The sequence below is a fragment of the Pongo abelii genome, chromosome 2 (assembly GCF_028885655.2).
Source record: "Pongo abelii isolate AG06213 chromosome 2, NHGRI_mPonAbe1-v2.0_pri, whole genome shotgun sequence".
Classification (NCBI taxonomy): Eukaryota; Metazoa; Chordata; class Mammalia; order Primates; family Hominidae; genus Pongo; species Pongo abelii.
The window spans coordinates 14,331,729-14,350,882 of NC_085928.1; the positions used below are offsets into that span (position 1 = coordinate 14,331,729).

At 48.9% G+C, this 19,154-nt stretch overlaps 1 protein-coding gene across 10 annotated transcripts in view; it reads left to right on the forward strand.

The window, feature by feature from the left end:
• The window catches only part of MYLK (myosin light chain kinase), a 280,320-nt gene that overhangs the window by 169,720 nt on the left and 91,446 nt on the right, over positions 1–19,154 (forward strand). For all 10 annotated transcript variants that reach the window (XM_054551385.2, XM_024245412.3, XM_054551384.2 and 7 more), the window contains 3 exons: positions 11,124–11,261; positions 12,110–12,307; positions 13,000–13,249. In XM_054551385.2, coding sequence (XP_054407360.2) covers positions 11,124–11,261; positions 12,110–12,307; positions 13,000–13,249 — 586 coding nt within the window. The remainder of the gene's footprint in view (positions 1–11,123; positions 11,262–12,109; positions 12,308–12,999; positions 13,250–19,154) is intronic.

Genomic DNA, 19,154 nt, shown 5'->3' on the forward strand with positions numbered 1-19,154 from the left:
CTCGGGAATTGAATGTAACTTGCCTAAGCGCATCACGTTAGTCTGCAAAGCTGGACCCTGGAGCCCACAGCCTGTGACTTTCAAGTCTGCGCTCATTCCTATGCCCTGGCCTTTTTCAGAGGACATATCCCCTGGCCCAAAGGGGAAGACTGGCCACTGTGGGCTGGGCGATGTCAGTCCCTTAGGGATGAAGGAACTGGCACTGATGGAGAATGTGGCTGACGCTGGCTCTGTGAGGCTCTCTGCCAGGAGTGAGCATGAAAAACTTGTCCACCCCTTCCTTCCAGGAAACCCACCACACTGGGTTCAGAGCCCAGCTCTGGCCTCTGGGAATTTGCAGCCAGATTCTGGTTTACAAACTTACTCATTTATCCTCATAGCTCTAACTTCGTGACTCACTGGGAGCCAGGTGGGGAGCTCAGGAAATTGTGATAATGAGACTTCAGAGGAAACCTGAACTGCTGAGAACCTTGTCTCTGAGGGTCAGGGGGCAGGACTCACCTTCCACCTGGGGGCTCTTCTTGGAGGCTAGCGTGGCCAACCCCAGAGTCGAGTAAGGGGCAGCAAGAGTCAGAATGCTGCATGTAGAGCCACGTGGCTCAGCCCTCTGTTTTCCGATACTCCCTCCACAGCCGCAGCCAAGGACTAATCCAATGTCTGTCCTGGCTTGCCTGTGTTTAGATTGGATTAGAGTGACCCAGCTGAGCTAAGAGTACCGAGGAGGTGGGAGTCCCAGGCAAAGGATCAAGAATTCTTTAGGGCCATCCTCCTGACTCCCAGGCCTGTGGGTGCTGGGGCCTGAAGGATCACCACCCATCCACAAAAAAAAAAAAAAAAAAAAAATGCACAGAGAGGTCCCAGGCAAAAACTCTGCCAAGGAAGTTTGGATTTGCTCTGAGAAGAGGCCTGCATGAGAGAACCCCCTCCCAGTGTGGGGGATGCACTGGGCTATAAAGACCAGACAGGCTCAGATACCATAAATGGTGAACAAGGCTGAGGACGCAGCCGCACGCTCAGGCCCAGCAGCGTTTGGGCTCTTGGCACAGGATTGGAGCAGGGTGAGCCTGGCACAGTGACACCCCCTGGCACGGTGCCCTGAGACACTCAGGAGGCTCGGGGCTGCTCCCTGCACTGTCCTCTGCTGTGGAGTTTTTCTGACTTGATTGGCAGCCCCATTGGCTCTGGGTCCTCGCGGGACAGCACGGGCTGGGGGAGATGATCACAGTGGAGGTGTTTGTTCCCTACTGCACTGATGGCTGCTTCACCTCTCCCTTAGCTGCCTAGGTCCAGCCCTCTCTTGCCCTTAGTGTGGCACCGGGCCACGGTGGGGAGCACGGATATGGAGCCAGCGGCCTGGGTGTGAGTCCTGCTCTGCCACTTACTAGCCCTGCAACCTGGCGTTAGTTAGCATTCCAGACCTCACCTTCCTCTTGTGTGAAATGGAGATGCTGACAGTCGCGGTACTGTGAGGATTAAGTGAATGAATGCGCAAAGTATCCCCAGAGCGTAGGATAGCACATACCCTCCATAGGTATGTGCTGTGATTATGATTGTCCAGCAGAGCCCACCTTTAAACAAGATACAATCCTTACAAATGCCAAGACTGAGGAGGGGTTTTCCCAAAGGATCCACTTTGCTACAGTATTGTGTGTTTGTTTGGCCATCAGAAAGTCAGAGGAGGGAGGTGTCCAGCCAGATACAAGCCATAGACGCACGCGCCTGCTTCCAAGGGCTCTGGCCACAAGGTGGCGCCATGCAGCAATGAGTGTCCCTCCAGTTGTCTTCTCTAGGGGTGGTTGAGGGGCAGCTCTAGGGGAAGCAAGCTTATTCTGAGAGCTCAGCAGATACTGTGCCAAAGGCCAGATGCAGGGGCTCTTTCTCACCTCTCGCCTTTTGCCGATATTTTGCAATCATCGAGATTGCTGGTGCAGCCCTCAGACACGATTTCTGCAGCCAGCCCTTCATGCTTTCTCTGCCTCCCCTCCTCAGTGACTATCTTCTCCAAATCCTGGAAACTCCCACAAATGTCACTTTCTCTGGGAAGCCTACCCTAATCACCCCAGAATTCGTTCCTGAACACCGTGTGCTTCTAGTATTACACTTACTTATCAACAAGTCTTTGCTGCGCGCCTGTATTGATCAGTGCCAGGCATTGTTCTGGGGAAACTGCAGTAGACAGGACAGCTGAGGGCCCTGCCTGCAGGGTGCTTACATTCTGATGAGGATGCCGGCAGCAATCAGCACCGGCCTCATTTCAAATGCTGGCACGTGCTGTTAAGAACATGAGCAGGTCACAAAGGAATAATTATAAAGAGAAAAAGCCAGTGAGCGGGGTGTGTGAATCGAGGAGGGTGAGAGGGTGTACCTTTAGTGCTGTGAGGAAGCCTCAGAGGTGTCCATGGCCTGGGGAAAGAGAGCTCCAGGTGGGCAGCACAGCAAGTGCAAGGCCCTGAGTCAGGAGCAAGGTTGGCCCATTCGAGGAGCAGCAAGATGGCAGCCTCTGTGGCTGCAGCAAAGTAGACTGGGCAGTGTGATAGAAAGTGAGTTCAGAAGGCGGGGGCACACCATGCCAGGCCTCTGGAGGAGAGGAGAAAACAATGTACTCCGTGAAAATTCACTTTCATTTTACTCTACTTGCTTAATTATCTTCCTCTCCAGACTGTAAGCTCCCTGCAGGGAGGGACCACGTCGTACTGTGTGTAGAGGCAGGCCTGCCATGGGAGCATGCATTCCTTGAATGGATGAGAGCACAGAGGTTGCCGAACCTCCCCTGCAGTGCAGGAAGGCATTCCCTAGAATTCCTCGCTTTTCTGGGGGCTCAGTGCCCATTAGGGCGTGCAGGAAATCTGTAAATTACCTTAAAGAGTCCCTCAACAGGGCTACGCGAAGTGGCTCATGCCTGTAATCCCAGCACTTTGGGAGGCCAAGGCAGGTGGATCTCTTGAGCCAAGGAGTTCGAGACCACCTTGGGCAACATGGTGACACACCATCTCCACAAAAAACACAAAAATTAGCCGGGTGTGGTGGCCCATGCCTCTAGTCCCAGCTACTCAGGAGGCTGAGGCAGGAGGATTGCTTGAGCCTGCGAGGTCAAGACTGCAGTTACAGTGAGCTGTGATCACACCACTGGACTCCAGCCTGGATGACACAGCAAGACCCTGTCTCAAAAAAAAAAAAAAAAAAAGAGTCCCTCAACAAATATTCCTTCTTTCCCCAACACAGGCTAGGGAAAAAAAATTCACCTATAGTTAACCAAGCAATGAATGTCTTTCCTCCTGACCCAGGATGAGTCTAAAAGATGATTAATTCAAATTCCTGCAGAGCCCAGGAATATCTGAAATACAGTATATATTTCACAGTGTTTGGACTGAGTCATTGCTGGGGGCTTCCTTGGGCTAGAATATTTTAAATTTTTTTGCCCCTGGAGTATCTCCATCAAGGCTAAAATTCTTGTGTCTAGATTTATTAATAGCCTGCTAGTTGTGCCCATTTTGACATAGTTTCTCAGCCTAACGGTTTGTTTATTTAACTGAAGGCCTGATGGGCCTGTTTAAGGCATCTAAGGACATAAAATGTGGGTAAGTTAAAAAGATGAAAAGATGATCTCTAGAATAGATAATAAAATATAACAAGCATATTTATTAGAGTATTTGTTTTGATGCAGAGCTTCTAATGAAGACAACAGGCACCAGTGAAGTCAGCGTTTGCTTGGCAATGAGTAGAGGCAGAGTTTGTTTTCAGATTAATACCAGGCACTCTGCGGGGCAGCCTGGAGCCACCTCCTTTGTCTTCCCTGGTTATGCCCAGGTACTTTGGACACTATACAATCTATCTAGTTAGCATAATGTATGGATCCTGACCTCCTTAAGCTTAAAAACACTGACAACTTCTTAAATACTTACATTGGCTACAGAAAAATATATTGAAGAAGAATAAATACCAATTTTAACTTGCCTTTTTTATATATATTAAGAAGCTTAGTTTATTCAAAACATCTGTCCACAAGCCTTTAAACTCTAAGAAGGCAAGCAATTAATTACATGTTAAAATTTATAACCAATATTTTCATTTTATGTAGGTTGAGTACAGAATTGGGTTTGTGTACCATGTGGGTTCTTTGTGTTACAGAAAGACTTCTGAGCATATACGTGTACGTATGTGCCCATACCATAGAACTTGAGCCTCGTTTTACTAATAGGGCCATTATAGAGCTTTATAACTCTCCACCTCTACAGCCCATAGTCGGTCATAATTACATGGAGACCCAGATCAAGAATGCCATCCAGAATCGCAGCATTGAACTCCCAGCGGCAAAATGTGACCTGTGTGATGACAGTGTAACTGAGAGTGTGGCTTCCAGGCCCGCACCGGGAGGGAGCAGTGGGTGGTTTGGATGCTATACCTTTATGTTGAGAGTGTGATTATAGCTTCTAAGACAGTGAAAAGGCTGTGGTTTCAGTGATCCTTGCTTCCCAGCTAGCAACCCTATCATTACTGGTCAGAGATCTTTTTTGGGATATTATACGTCATTATTCTTTTCATTCTTTTCCTCGCACACTTCTCTTCCCATTTGCTTCTTAAGTTCTGGGAGGAAGGGAGGCCAAAAGAAAACAAGGCTATGGGAGGAAAAATCCTTTTTATGCCACAAAGTATCCATTTTGCTGACTTCAAGAAGGTTCTGTTTGGTTAGGAGACAGCCTTTTGTTTAAGGGGAATTCAGATGCCCCGGGGATTTACAGCTTGCACAAACCCCCTGGAAATGGGAAGGGGCTGCGTGGCGCGTCAGCAGGGAGAATGTAACTCTCCTTTGATGAATCCTCCAGAGTTAACAATCCTGATATTTAGGGAAAGGAGGAGGCTGGTGGTGATCCCTGGACCATGCTGGATTTTCAACTCCAAATAAAGAAAGATGGGGGAACTGTGCTTCCATGGTGCCCCCTCAATTGGTGATCTGTTGAATTTCCATAGTATAACGGGGTTTGGAGTGAATCAGAATTGCTGCTGGAATGGTATTTTGCATTGTAATAACTAAGGAATACAGCTCATGTTCAAAGCCCAAGGAAAATATTTGGTAGATCCAAGATTAAGGCAAACATGTGTTGAATGCAAATTTGGATCCAGGAGCTTGGGTCCTCAGAAAGTAGCAAGTTGACCAGCAAATGTTGGCAGGTAGAAAAACACACTTATAAGGAGAAATTCAGAATTTAGTTGTTTTTCCTGCTAAAACCACAGAAAGAAAAGGAAGGGCTGTGAAGGGAAGACAGGAGAGTTACTGTAGTGCAGAAGGAGATGCCAGGTCCTGGCCAGCCACCAGGACAAAGGCAGCAGTGGGTTCCTAGTGTCAGGTCCTAGAAGAGGTAAAGGCCTCACTCCTGGTGCTGGGTTTGAAGAAGAGGCTTTACTGGTTATTTTATAAGAAGAATTAGTGCAAGAGGTAACAAACTGCTCCTAACTCTTCCTCTAAATAAAAGCTTTCCAAAACGCCATGTTGGGTATCAATTTATATTAGGTTTTTAAAGTAAAACCACTATCAATTTGTTTTTAAGAAGGAATTGTTTGATAGGAAAAGTCTAATTGGCTAGAAAAGCTGGCTTGTTTTATTTAATTCTCACAACAACTCCACTTGACCCTTCCGAATTCACTTTACGGATGAAGAAAGTGATGCTCAGGAGGTGATGTCAGCTGCCACAGTAGCCCAGTCGATCAGCAGCAGCACCAGGCCCCCACCTGCTTCAGCCCATGGGCTTTCTGTGTGGCTGCTCTGGGATCCTGATAGGTCATTCGTTTGATGCTTTTGCTTCACCAGAGCGATCATTTCATGTTTAGTTTCGTGACTAGGAACTGGCTTCAAAAACAACTTCTAATGAGTCAAAAACAGCCAAAATGGCAAGGACGGAAAAACTCCATGGGTCAGTAGAATCATAAAGGGGAGAGTGCGTATTATCTGTCTGTCTCTCATTCTCTTCCCCTTCCTTTGCTTCCCTTTTCCCCCTCTCTCTTCCTCACACTGCCTCTTTTTCTTTCTCTCTCTGTATTCTTCCCTTTCTCCATTCTTGCTCTTTCTTAAGTCCTATTAACAGCTTCGTCTATATGGCATCGTTTTCACTTGTCAGCATCTGCTTTGGCTTATTCTTAGTCATTGTGCTTGTCTTTTCCATGGGAGGATGGCCCGATCAATCCTTTTCCATTCTGTCAAAATAGGACAGTGGCAGTTTAATGACTGAGTCCGGGAGTGAATTGGCTAATACCAAGTAACAGAGCAACAGATAAATGCACTTTAGATCCTTAATCCTAGGCAAGGAAAGCAAGGAGACTCAGCCCTTTCTGCACTCCAGAAAGAAGGCCCTCTCTGGGCTCAGTCTCAGCAGAGCAGCAGGAAGCACAGCTGTGGGGAAACCCAGGGTATATTTAGTGTGGCCCCATTTGAGCTGAGCAAGTCTGTCACTGGGTCCCAGCAAAGCATCCCTTGCTATTTGTGTGCCATGACCAGTGTGTGTCCTCCCAAGACGAAGAAGGCTCGGGCTGTCTGAGACAACCTTGTCACTGGGGGCCTCTTGCCTCAGACCCTGGTCCTTAAACCAGGATGATGCTAGAAGGAGGCCAAGGACAAGCAGAGAGGAGTGACTCCCAGGGTAATGGGTAGCTCTGGACATGAATATGAATGATGACAGAAAGCTCCTCGCAGAATTGAGACCTGCCTCTGCTCCCAGAACAGTCAAGGGAAAGCACTCAGACCAGGACCCCGCCAGCAGCATCTCCCTCCTCATGGGGCATCGCAGCCCCAGGACCTTAGGACAGGCGAGCTTCTTTCTCTGAGTCTCAGCTGTCTCCACTGTAAAATGGACACAATCTGCCCAATACTTCCGAGATGTTGAGGATAACACTGAATGAGCTGTGAACATCTTTTAGAATCCTGGAGCACTGGGCTTTATAAGGAATCATCGTTATGTGAAAGTTCTGGTTTGGGGGGTTTTCTCATTGTAGTTATTATCAGGTCGAATTTCCACAACCAAAGGAGTTAGTTGGGTTGGAAAAGTCAGAAAACATTGATTTTTATACTTCTTGTGTGCCATGTATTGTTCTAGCTGTTTTATATTGTTACTTTTTAATCATCTAAAACCCTGCAATATTACCATGCAGTAGATTGATGATGTAGACATCATACTTTTCAGTATTATGTTGCCATAAGTTTGGAGGAGAGAACACCGAGGCTTGCTTTGGGAAAGTTGCTTCAGATCACACAGCCAGGGCCATGAGTTAAGAATGGCAGTTTCCATCTGTCCCTTCGTATTTTACCTAAGTCCACAGAAGAGTGAGCAGAAACTGATAGAGTCTAGAGGCCAGAGATGAGCCAGAATAATTTGTTTGGCTTTGGAATGAATTGAAATACACACACACACACATACACACACACACACACACACACACACACGTGTTGCCTTTTTCACCTGGCTTGTCTCTGTTCTGCTTTAGTTTTTCTCAGTTGTCAAGGATCTAGGATGTGGGTCAGCTGACAGTGTGTTTGTCCTGGAGCGGTCACCATGGGCACCGTTGGAGGAGACGGGTTCCCTTTGAAGAGACGCCTACGTAACATCCTGGCCTTGTTGTCAGAAGGCCTGGGCATGAACTCTGGGTCTGCCCACACTGGCCCCATGATGTTAGCCAAGTCACTTCCTCTTAGTTAAGTCTCTCCTTGTCTCTGAACCAGTACAGTGGAATGGTGAGTTGGGACTGGGTCCCATCTTGCCTGTCTGAGAACAGGCTCATTCTGAACATTCACTCCCAATCATTTCTATCTTCCCTTCTTCCTTGCTGTAGGGCTTTGGGGAACAAAACACAGGGCCAGGGGCAATGAGTGACACTGAACTAAATGTCTGCCGATCGGCCAGTTTCCCCCAAGTTCACTCACTCATCTCCTGGAGGGGGTGCAACGAAAGCTTGTCCTCAATTTACTTTGAGATATAGCCCATGATAATTTTAAGCAACGCATTTGTATTCCTAACAGTATTTGCCTCAGGTCCTATAAAAATGAGTCCATAATCCTTGGGTGAAGTCCAGACTCCATTGATTCTTTGGCTGCTGATAAACCGATCGAGTAATTGAGCCCGAGTGGATAGATGTGAGTCGGTTCTCATGCTAGGCTCATACAAATGTTCTCATTGATAATGAATGGTTGTACAAAGTATTTTTACCTATTATCTCTTTAAAACTACCCAAAGTCCTGTGATGATACCACGACTCCCCCCTAGAGACCGATGAGGAAGTGGGGCTTCAGACAGAGGCAGAGACTTGCCTGAGGCCAGGATCCCCTCCACAGCTGCAGGTGGAACCAGTGAGCTGCCAGGTGGGAGGCAGCTCCCAGGCCACCCTTTCATGCATACTTCTGAGCTCCCAGGGGAGGGAGGGGCAGATAGGCTTTTAGTCCGCAATGGCTGAGACCCACAGGGTGACTTGGCTTTGCCAAACCCCCAGGAAACAGGGGCGGTGGGAAGAACCCAGAGAAGGTGGGGTTGAAGAGGAGACTGCCACAGGTTTAAAGGGGAGTGCGCTGGAATTGGTGACGTTCCCATAGCATCTAAGAATTTGAGCCCATCTGCATGAAGGTCTGTAAGGCTGGGGACTCGCTGAGATTGCAGAGAGGCAGGAACAGGGAGTGCTGTGGAAAGACAAAAACATTTTGTCCTTGAGCCTTCTCAGTCTGTGCAAGACAGGAAATTCCTCAACTCTCCCGAGGCAGCCAGCTCTCCTGACTGCTGCAGCCTAGTGAGAGAAACGAGATAGATCTATGTATTTCCAATCCTGTGTCCCCAAGCCCGCTCCTGGTGCTTCTGCCAAGGCCCCTGGCGGCCCTCCGTCAAAGGCTGCGACGCTGAGTCAGCAGCACCGGAGAGCAGCAGGGGCCTGAGAGCCCCATCTTCCAAGGGGACCGTGGGGGGTTACCTGCTCTCACACTCAGGCTCCATGCCCTTCAACTGCACCTGCTTTGGGGGAAGTTTTCCTCCAGCCTCCTGGGCCTTCCCAGCCTCTCCCCACCCAGTTTCCCAGAGGCTGGGCTAGGAGAGTTCTACAGTAGGCCTGCTTTCATTTTCTGTGGCAGTGGATAAAAATTCAGTGGCAACTTTGGAGATGACACCTACCCAGATATATTACATACCCTGGAAACCTCCCCATGGCTCCACTTCCTGAAGAAGTTCTAGTATTTGTGGTCCTGTGTTGATAAGAACCCAAAATGCCAGTGGCCCTTTCCCCAGAAACTTAGGGTTTAAGTTAGAGATATCCTAACCCTCCCCTTCTCAACAGTTGCACCTGCCAAAAACAAAAACAAAAAACGCGAAAACGGCATTACTAAAAGTCAAGCTGCCTGGCTCACAGGACCAAGAGAGAGACCAGACGCTGGGCAGCCATGGCTTGTCCTGCACCAGGATTGTCCCCTGTGAGATGCAGATGGCAGGGCCAGCCACTCTGCTGCCCCCTCCCCTTCAGCTCCTGTGAGGCGGGGATTCCAAGAATTGAGGAAATGCTGTTCACCCACCTCCACAAGAAACTGAATGTGAATGAGGGGCCAGGCCTCTCACCCTCCTCCTTGACTTGCCTACGCACTCCCTCTCTCAGAGAAATTGATTTTTTCTCCTAGTTTTTACTGAGGTATTATTGATGTACAATAAACTACGTAGACTTAAGGTGTTCCGTTTGATAAGTTTTGCCGTATGCACACACATGAAACCTTTGCCATGATTTTTAAAAGTGAAATTCCCATTGCCCCCAAATGTTTCCTCATGCCCCTTTATAATCCAACCCTCCGTCCTCTGCCCCACACCACTACTGACCTGCTTTCTGTCACTGGACTTTGCATTTTCTAGAATTTTATATAAATGGAGTCATCCAACATGTACTCTCTCTTCGGCATCTTCCTTTTTTTTGAGACAGAGTCTTGCTCTGTCTCCCAGGCTGGAGTGCAGTGGTGTGATCATGGCTCACTGCAGTCTCAACCTCCCAGGCTCAAGTGATCCTCCCACCTCAGCCTCCCGAGTAGCAGGGACTACAGCTTGGTGTCTTTCATTCAACATAATTATTGTGAGATTCATCCCTGTTGTGGTACCCTCAGTAGTTCATTCTTTTTTGTTGCTGAGTAATATTCCATTGTGTGGATATATCACAATTTGTTTTACTCACCTGTTAATGGACATTTGGGTCATTTCTAGTTTGCAGCTATTGTGAATGAAGCTGCTCTGAACGTTTGTGTACAAGACTTTGTATGGATATGTGCTTGCGTTTCTCTCGGGGACATACCCAGGAGTAGCATGACTAGATTCTAAGGGAAGTATATGTTTAACTTTTTAAGAAATTGCCAAACTGTTTTCGGAAGGTTCTGTACCACCTGCCATGTATGAGAGTTGCAAGTTGCTCCACATCCTTGTCAAGACCAATTCCTGGGATGTGATGTCTTTTTATTTTTAGCCATTCTAATGAGTGTGGTGTCTTTGGCTTTTGTGAAGTGCTTAAAACCTCCTAGGATGGGAATGGAGCACCATATAATTATAGAAAATGACAAAGAAGCTCTTCAGTTCTGTCTTATGAGAGACACCAAGATGTATTGTTAAATTAAAGAGATGCCAATCATTTTGTGTAACATGCTTTCATTTACTTTTTTAAGAAGAAAATAAATGCCTGTTTGCTTCTATATGTTACACACGTAGATCATTTCTGGCAAGATGAACAAGAAACTGAAAACTCGTTGCCTCTGAGGAGAGATGACTGGTGGCTGGGGGATGGGGTGGGAGGGAGACTTTCCATACTCTTTGGTACCTTTTGAATTTTGTGCCATGTGAGCATATCATTTATCTGAAAAATAAATAAAATATTTTTTAAAACTCACAAACTTATAAGAACTCATTGTTCATTCCTGGCTATCAGGCAAGAACATTGTCATTGCCAAGCAGACAAATGGGAGGCATCTTGTTCCTAATGATCTCTAGAAACTCCAAACACTCTTTATCTGTTAGCTGCCAGTTTCTGATGGGAACCTGAGCATCAACACAGTCATGTACCAAGTGGTCATTTAGTCTGTGTTTGTTGAATGAATGCATGAATGTTCACCCCACGTTCTGTTTTCTACCACACAGAAAAGAAGAGTAGCGAGAAGAGCAAGTACCTTCTGCCTGTGGCTCCCAACAAGCCCACTGCACCCGTATTCCTGCAGGGCCTCTCTGATCTCAAAGTCATGGATGGAAGCCAGGTCACTATGACTGTCCAAGTGTCAGGTCTGTCTCTGCAGCTCTCTCTTGGGGATTAACATGAAAATGGTCTTGGTTGCAATGGGTATTGCTCTCTGAGGACCCACTCAGATCATTGATCCACCAGAAAATCAGATGGGACCATCAGGTGATGGACCCAAAGAAATGGAGACTCTTGTCCTCTCTTTTCTGCCTTCTCTGGGTAGGATTTTCTGGATTCATGATTAAATGATCCAGAGGAAGAAGATGGCCATAGAGCTAGAGCAGTGAGAGATTAATTTGAAAATATAGTGTGGCAAGTGTAGCTGGAAGGTTTTGAAGACTGGTACAAAACCAGATTATGGGCCGGGCACGGTGGCTCACGCCTGTAATCCCAGCACTTTGGGAGGCCGAGGCAGCAGATCACGAGGTCAGGAGATCGAGACCATCCTGGCTAACATGGTGAAACCCCCGTCTCTACTAAAAAATACAAAAAAATTTCTGGGTGTGGTGGCGGGCGCCTGTAGTCCCAGCTACTCGGGAGGCTGAGGCAGGAGAATGGCGTGAACCTGGGAGGTGGAGCTTGCAGTGAGCCGAGATCGTGCCACTGCACTCCAGCCCGGGCGACAGAGCAAAGACTATCTCAAAAAAAAAAAACAATTATGTGAGAACTTCCCAAATCTCAGATGTTCTTAGTTGCTCTATTCAAATTTTAAGGTCCTCCCAACAAACCCATGAGGTAGATCCTATTTGAATTCCTATTTTACTGATGGGGAAGTGGAAGCATAGAGAGTTGTTGGAGTGTTTCATCCAATATCACTGCATTCAGTGCAGAGTTGCTGCATGGCCGGGGAGGACCTCCCTAACCAATCCCCCTTCCCCTCCTCCTGGTTCAGGGAATCCACCCCCTGAAGTCATCTGGCTGCACAATGGGAATGAGATCCAAGAGTCAGAGGACTTCCACTTTGAACAGAGAGGCACTCAGCACAGCCTTTGTATCCAGGAAGTGTTCCCAGAGGACACAGGCACGTACACCTGCGAGGCCTGGAACAGCGCTGGAGAGGTCCGCACCCAGGCCATGCTCACGGTACAAGGTGAGGCTGACCCACTCAGAGTGAGTGCGAAGGAGATGCTGCTGCAGCCTCTCCAAAAGTGATTTGGAGGCAAGGAAACCACATGAGGCTACTTTGTTCCCACTGTGGGCCCTCTCCTCCCTCAGTCCCACCCCAGCCCCAGAGGCCAGCTCCCTGTCCAACATCACAAGCTCTGACTGAATGGGGCTGCCCTTCCCAGCTTTCTGAAGTCCCTGCCCTCTCTGGGTTACTGGTGCCAAGGTGCATAGAGTACTAAGAGGGAAATCTGTAATACACTTAACAATTTGTCAGTGATAGATTTTGAGGTGAGTTATGGGCTTAACAGGGTCCTTGCCATTAGATAACATATTTAAGAGGAGAGGCAAGTTAAGCACACATAAAGTGAGTGACAACTCTTAATCACACGCATTGGACACAGATCATTAGCACCTGGCTTGGTGCCCCTGTGCCTTCTGGGCTACCTCCCTTTACATTGGATATACAGTCATGTTAATATCCTCTGAGAATGTATCCGAGATGGATATGCCATGAGAAGGGTGTGCTGCATTTGTGTATCCAATCACAGTGATTTCTGGACAAGCTGTTACTTGGGTGACATGCTATCTTCCCATCCTTCACCTCCATGGAGAATTGAGTGGACACTGCCTGCTGAGGGGCCTCCCTGTTTAGCTCTGCCCTTTGCCAACTTCCAGAGCCTCACGATGGCACCCAGCCCTGGTTCATCAGTAAGCCTCGCTCAGTGACAGCCTCCCTGGGCCAGAGTGTCCTCATCTCCTGCGCCATAGCTGGTGACCCCTTTCCTACCGTGCACTGGCTCCGAGATGGCAAAGCCCTCTGCAAAGACACTGGCCACTTCGAGGTGCTTCAGAATGAGGACGTGTTCACCCTGGTTCTAAAGAAGGTGCAGCCCTGGCATGCCGGCCAGTATGAGATCCTGCTCAAGTGAGTCTGCATGTCCGGCCAGCCTCCCTTAACCCTTCCCTCCAAATTCCTAGCTCCCCTAACCTGGGTCTGGGCAGCCAGAAGAAACATAAACCGTTGTGGGGTTTGGACTTCCAGGTAAAGCAAGTGCGGGCTCAGTGCTGCTCACAGGCTTTTGCTGATTCCACTTCAGTATAGCAAGTGTTCATTAGAACCTTCCCTTTTGAGCTCAGTTCCCCAGAATCCTGCCTTGTTACATCCCTGTTCCCCCATTATGTGGTATATGGTATGAAGGAAGGAGGAATAGATTAAAGTAGGAAAAGCAGGGGGATAGAGGGAATGCATTTGTTATCTGTTGCTGTGTAACAAATTACCCTGAAACTTAGCAGCTTGAAACATTTATCATCTCCCAGCTGGGAATTTGGAAGCAGCTTAGCTGGATGATTTTGAAGTTTCAGTCAAGATGTCGGCAGGGGCTGCAGTCTCTGAAGGCCTGACTGACACTGGAGGATCCGCTTCCAAGGCTCACTCCCGTGACTGTGGCAGGAGGCCTCGGCTCCTCACTGGTTGTAAGTGGGAGGCCTCGGCTCCTCACTGGTTGTAGGTGGGAGGCCTCGGCTCCTCACTGGTTGTAGGTGGGAGGCCTCGGCTCCTCACTGGTTGTAGGTGGGAGGCCTCCGCTCCTCACTGGTTGTAGGTGGGAGGCCTCGGCTCCTCACTGGCTGTTGGTGGGAGGACTCGGCTCCTTGCCTTGTGGACCTCTCCGTGGGGTTGCTTGAGTGTCTTTTTAGCATGGCAGCTGGCTTCCCCAGAGCCAGTGATCGAAGAGGGAGCCCAGGTCGGAGCTTGCAGTGTCTTTTAAGACCTACCCTTGGAAGCCACCGCCATCACTTCCGACTTTGTTAGAAGTGAGTCACTAAGTACAGCCCATACTCAAGGGGAGGTAAATTCAGTTCCACCTCTTGGAGAGAAGAATTTGCAGACATTTTTAAACTACCACAGGGAGGTTACCTTTCCCCATTGCTTTTTTCTCTCCTTTTCAAGGGCTTGCTAGGTTACATGGGAAGGTCAGCTCCATGAGGCACACTGCTACATTTCCAGGCCTAGTACAGTGGCGAGCCCATAGTCCACACTGGGTAGCTATTTATTAGATGAATGTGATTCAGAAATGCTCTTTTACCTTGGAAATGCCCTGTCTCTTAAAATCCTATGCCAGCCCTGGATTGATGGAGACAGAATGCCTTCTGTGGGTCCTGGGGTTGGTGTAAGCATCGAAGAAGAGGATTTGTTTGCACCTAACCTACAAATAGGAGGTTGTGCCACATCCTGAGGATGGTTAAACCTGTCCTGGCCCGGGTACCTGACCACTTTGCAAGGGGCTTTCTCGCCTGTACTTTATCATCTCCCCATGCTGAGCCCATCATGTTCACAGCTCTGAGCTACAAATAGGCTCTAGAGCTAAATGCCAAGGCTACTGCAAAACCCAATATGTACCCCATCCCCTTAGGTCCTTTGTGACCATGTGCTTTATACCTGTATCAGTTATCTTTTGCTGCATAACAAACCACCCCAATACTTAATAACTATTAAAAATAGCTAGTTTTTTTTAAAGCAGTTTCATTATTTCTTAGGAGTCTTTGGGTCTCCTATAAAGTTCTGCTGATTTAGGCAAGGCTAAATCAGCTCTCAGCTGAGCTCAACGACATGCCTGTTGCGGTCAAGTGATGGGATGCTTGTGAGCTGCTGGTCACCCTACTATTATTAGCAGTACACTCAGAATGCATCAACTGCCTTTGCATTATGCTTGAACTAGTTATTACCAGGAAGGCCACTCTGCCTCCAAAATGGGGAGAAGGTACACGCTTACTTCCTAGGTCAGTACAAAGAATGGAAACCGATGATGTGTAAAAATACCTGCTGATGATCTCATCAGTATAGAAGGAGTAGCACTTTGAGATAATACTTACATTACTCAAGCCAGACATCCTAGAGGAGATGAGCTTGTTTTGGGATTTTGATGGAAAAGGAAAGCTGAGTCTTGGCAAATGTGATAAGGCTGAGCTGTTGAGTAGGCCGAGCAAGAAAGGGTGGGGTGGGGGCAGAGTCAAGCAAAGGGTTGTGGGAAGTTTGCCAGGCCAGAGAGGAGGCGTGCACCAGGAGGTCGGCAAGCAGACTGTCTGGGGCCAGCTGGGGACAGTCATAAAATTTAGACTGTCCCAGCAGAAAGGGGCTTCAGAAGTTATCCAGCCTCATCGTCATTTAATAACGGGGGACACTGAGGTCTCAGGGTCATGGACTTGCTTGTGACCACCCAAAGGCAAGTAACAGAGCCCAAGTTCAAGCCCTCATCTTCTGACATAAATCAGATGCTCTTCCATTCCTTATGGCTCTGCATGGGGAGTTTCTCCCAAGTGCACAGGGAACTGGAAGGACCTGGGAAACCACACTAGAGCCTCCAGCCTGCAGCCTTTGCCTCTTTTTCTTCCCCAAAGTCCAGCCTCTTCATTCCTTTCAGAGGCCACTGCCCTGGCCTTGGCTTTGTCCCTACCTGAGAAGAAGCAAGTCAGTGGAGAGTTTCCTGAGGGTACGTGGCAGGCCTGCCAGAGACCTCGCTCCTCCGGCGACCTAGATCTAAGGCAGGGTGCCTTTCGAGGGGAACGACTGGATGGCTGGGAGGAAGCCGGGGGTCCTGTGTGCAGGGGCAGAGGGTTGGGCAGATCCTGCCTGTCCCTGCTAGGGTTGTGAGGCAGGTATGTATGGGTAGTTTCTGCCTTTCTTCCCTTCCTAGCTCTTGTCTACTGTACCAAAAGGGGAAATGACAAAAAGTCAGCTCAAAATTCCAGCTGGAATAATTGAAACACTTGATACTTGCCAGGAAATTAGTTCTTTTTTCTTTTTTATTTTTTGACAGAGTCTCGCTCTGTCGCCCAGGCTGGAGTGCAGTGGCACGATCTTGGCTCACTGCAAGCTCCGCCTCCCGGGTTCACGCCATTCTGCTGCCTAAGCCTCCTGAGTAGCTGGGACTACAGGCGCCCGCCACCACGCCCGGCTAATTTTTTTTTTTTTTTTTTTTTGTCTTTTTAGTAGAGACGGGGTTTCACTGTGTTAGCCAGGATGATCTCGATCTCCTGACCTCATGATCCACCCGCCTCGGCCTCCCAAAGTGCTGGGATTACAGGTGTGAGCCACCGCACCCGGCTGAAATTAGTTCTTTAAACTAATTTTTCCATATAGAACCCATCCAAGAGGTAGATGATTCAGGGTGGGACAGGATCCAAGGCTTTGTAACCAGAGTGGGACTCTTATTCAGGGCTTAGTAAGCAGAGGCAAAAGGACTCTTTGTTTGTGAAAGTTTCAGTTTATAGGATGATAGCCCCATATGCTCTGTGGCAGCTCCTGGGATGGGGCCTCATCTTCAGCCCCAGCCCTGATTTTGTAACTGGGTACGTGCAGATGTCAAAGATGGCCCCAAGGCCCTGTTCCAGCAGCTTAGGTGATCTGACATGTGGGTCCCAGGCAGGAGGCCACTATGAACTTTGTAGGCTGCAAATGAACCCATGGTTTGCCTTAAAGGCCCAGCAGAGATTTAAGGGTATGGCTGTAGGAATAGTTACTGCTATTACCCTGCCACCAGGTGATCCACTTAATGGGTCAGCCTTGGTATCCCAAGTCCTCCACCTTCCTCTGACCCCTTAGACTGCTGGGTGCCACAGGGTAAGGCCTGGGGCTGGATTGGGCAGGAGCCCTTGAGAGGCTTATCTGAGTCTGTGCTCCCCACCTTGAGCACAGGTCATGGAAAGTGACAGAAACCCTTACCTGCTTCCCCCATGGGGAGAGACAGCTTACTCCAACTTGGGGCACAGGGCTGGCTACCACCAAAGCCTCAGAGGAGTCCAGCTGGGGTAAAGCAGCCATCTGGGCAGTGTCTGCTCCTGATGTTTGCATCTGGGCTGTGTTCTACTGGTGACAGGAGGACACTCTGCTGAGGAGATGCTGAAAGGGCTGCCAGGCAAACATAGCCCTTGGGCATCTCATCTTCCTGCTCCATGTCAACCCAGGCACCACAAGGCTGTGCTTAAAAGTAGTAAAAGAGTGGCCTGACACTGGCCAGCAGCCTGGCAGAAGCAGGGTGACCTCACATGGTTATTCTACAAGCTCACCCAAAGCCCATAAGCCTTTTTGAGTGTTGAGAACTCGGGGCACGCTGAGGACCTCTTCATCTTCCCAGGGCCTGGCACCCATGAGGTTTCTAATTGCTGTTTGTTGAGCAAAGGAACACCCTGAACTCAAAATTCTCCAGACTTGAGACTCCCTGCACCTTGAATCTGTGCCCTCTGAGAGCCTGAGCATTGAGGAGGGTGGCTGGGAGGGGACAGGCTATGGGATGCATGGCCAGGGTGGAGAGAGGAGTGAAAGAGCTAAGGCAGTCAGGAAGGCACCTGCACAGCCTGGGACAGCACGAGGGCACTGGGGAGAAGGACAAAGGAGGGGAGCCCAGCAGGCTAGAGGAGGGCTGGAGGATAGCAACGATTGGCTTCTCCTTGCTTCAAATGGGTGCCAGCACCCAAGGGTGAGCAGCACCCCAGAGCCCCTGAGAATCCTGGGCCAGGCCATGGGCTGCCAGTGTCCATCCACTGGGAGGGAGGCCTTGTAGAGTGAGGTGGAGACCCACACACACCAGCAGAATGCACAAGAATGCATGCTCAGATGCCTGTCCAGGTGGATGTAACTCATATGTGCACATATTCCCAAACACGGACCTCCAGGTGCAGGTGCCCACCAGCTAGACCAGTATATGTGTGTATCATGTGTATGGTTGATATCTACATATGTGCATGGACGCACACATGTCCCAGACCAGATTTGTACTGATAAGCACAGTAGGGTGGGGTGCAAAGGTCATAGGGTCACAGGTCCCAACCCCTCCCTCCACTAGCAAGCTCTGTGAGTTTAGGCAAATTACTTAACCTTGACCTTTAGTATTATTATTTTTTAATAGAGGTGAGGTCTTGATACGTTGCCCAGGCTGGTGTCAAACTCGTGAGCTCAAGCATTCCTCCCACTTCAGCCTCCCAAAGTGCTGGGATTACAGGCATGAACCACTGCGCCTGGACTACTTTACCTTTATAAGCCTTATTTTTCTTACCTTATAAAAACAGTGCTGACTCTAATCTCACAGAGCTGTTCTAAGATTAAATGAGATGGCTCATGTAAAGAACCTGTCACAGAGCTTGGCACATCTGCTATTGGGTCTGAGTGCTAGTGAGACAGCCACATCCAGGGGCATGAGTGGGAGCACCGTTGTCAGAGACCCTGAGGGTCCCACCCCAGATCCCCCTTTGCTTATCTTTAAATTGGGAATGGCAGTATTCTATACCTCTCTGGCATGCTGTGGATATCAAGAAAGAATTGCGTGTGGGTATCATGAAAGCTGTAGGGTGCTGTATGAAATGCAGTTGTTATAACCATCACTAGTCATCTCTGGCTCACAGACCTGCCTCCACTCCTTCCCCTAGCCTGAGCAGAACCTTCTTGGCTGGTCAGAGCTCAGAAATGCCAGCAGGTGGCAGCCTTATGGGGTTGGAGGGACAATCTGCTGCAAATCCACTGCACTGTAGCCAGGCAGGGTACAGCCCCTCCCCTGAGCAGAGGGCCTGAGCCTCTGTGCACCAGCGGGAGACTGACCAGGTTTATGGACACGAAGAATCCAGAGCCCTCCCCACCTGAAGGAAGAAGAGAAAGGGCCACTCATGTAGGAAAACACTTGTTGGGTTTTTAACACAAAAAGTTCTGATCTGAGAGCATTATCAATGAGTGGAGGTTAAGGGTGCTTCCATTCCAGAGCAAGAGAGGGAAACGAACTACTTCTGTGTTAAGGGATCTTGGAGTCAGAGTCAAGGTCACTGGGCAGGCCCACCACCAGGGC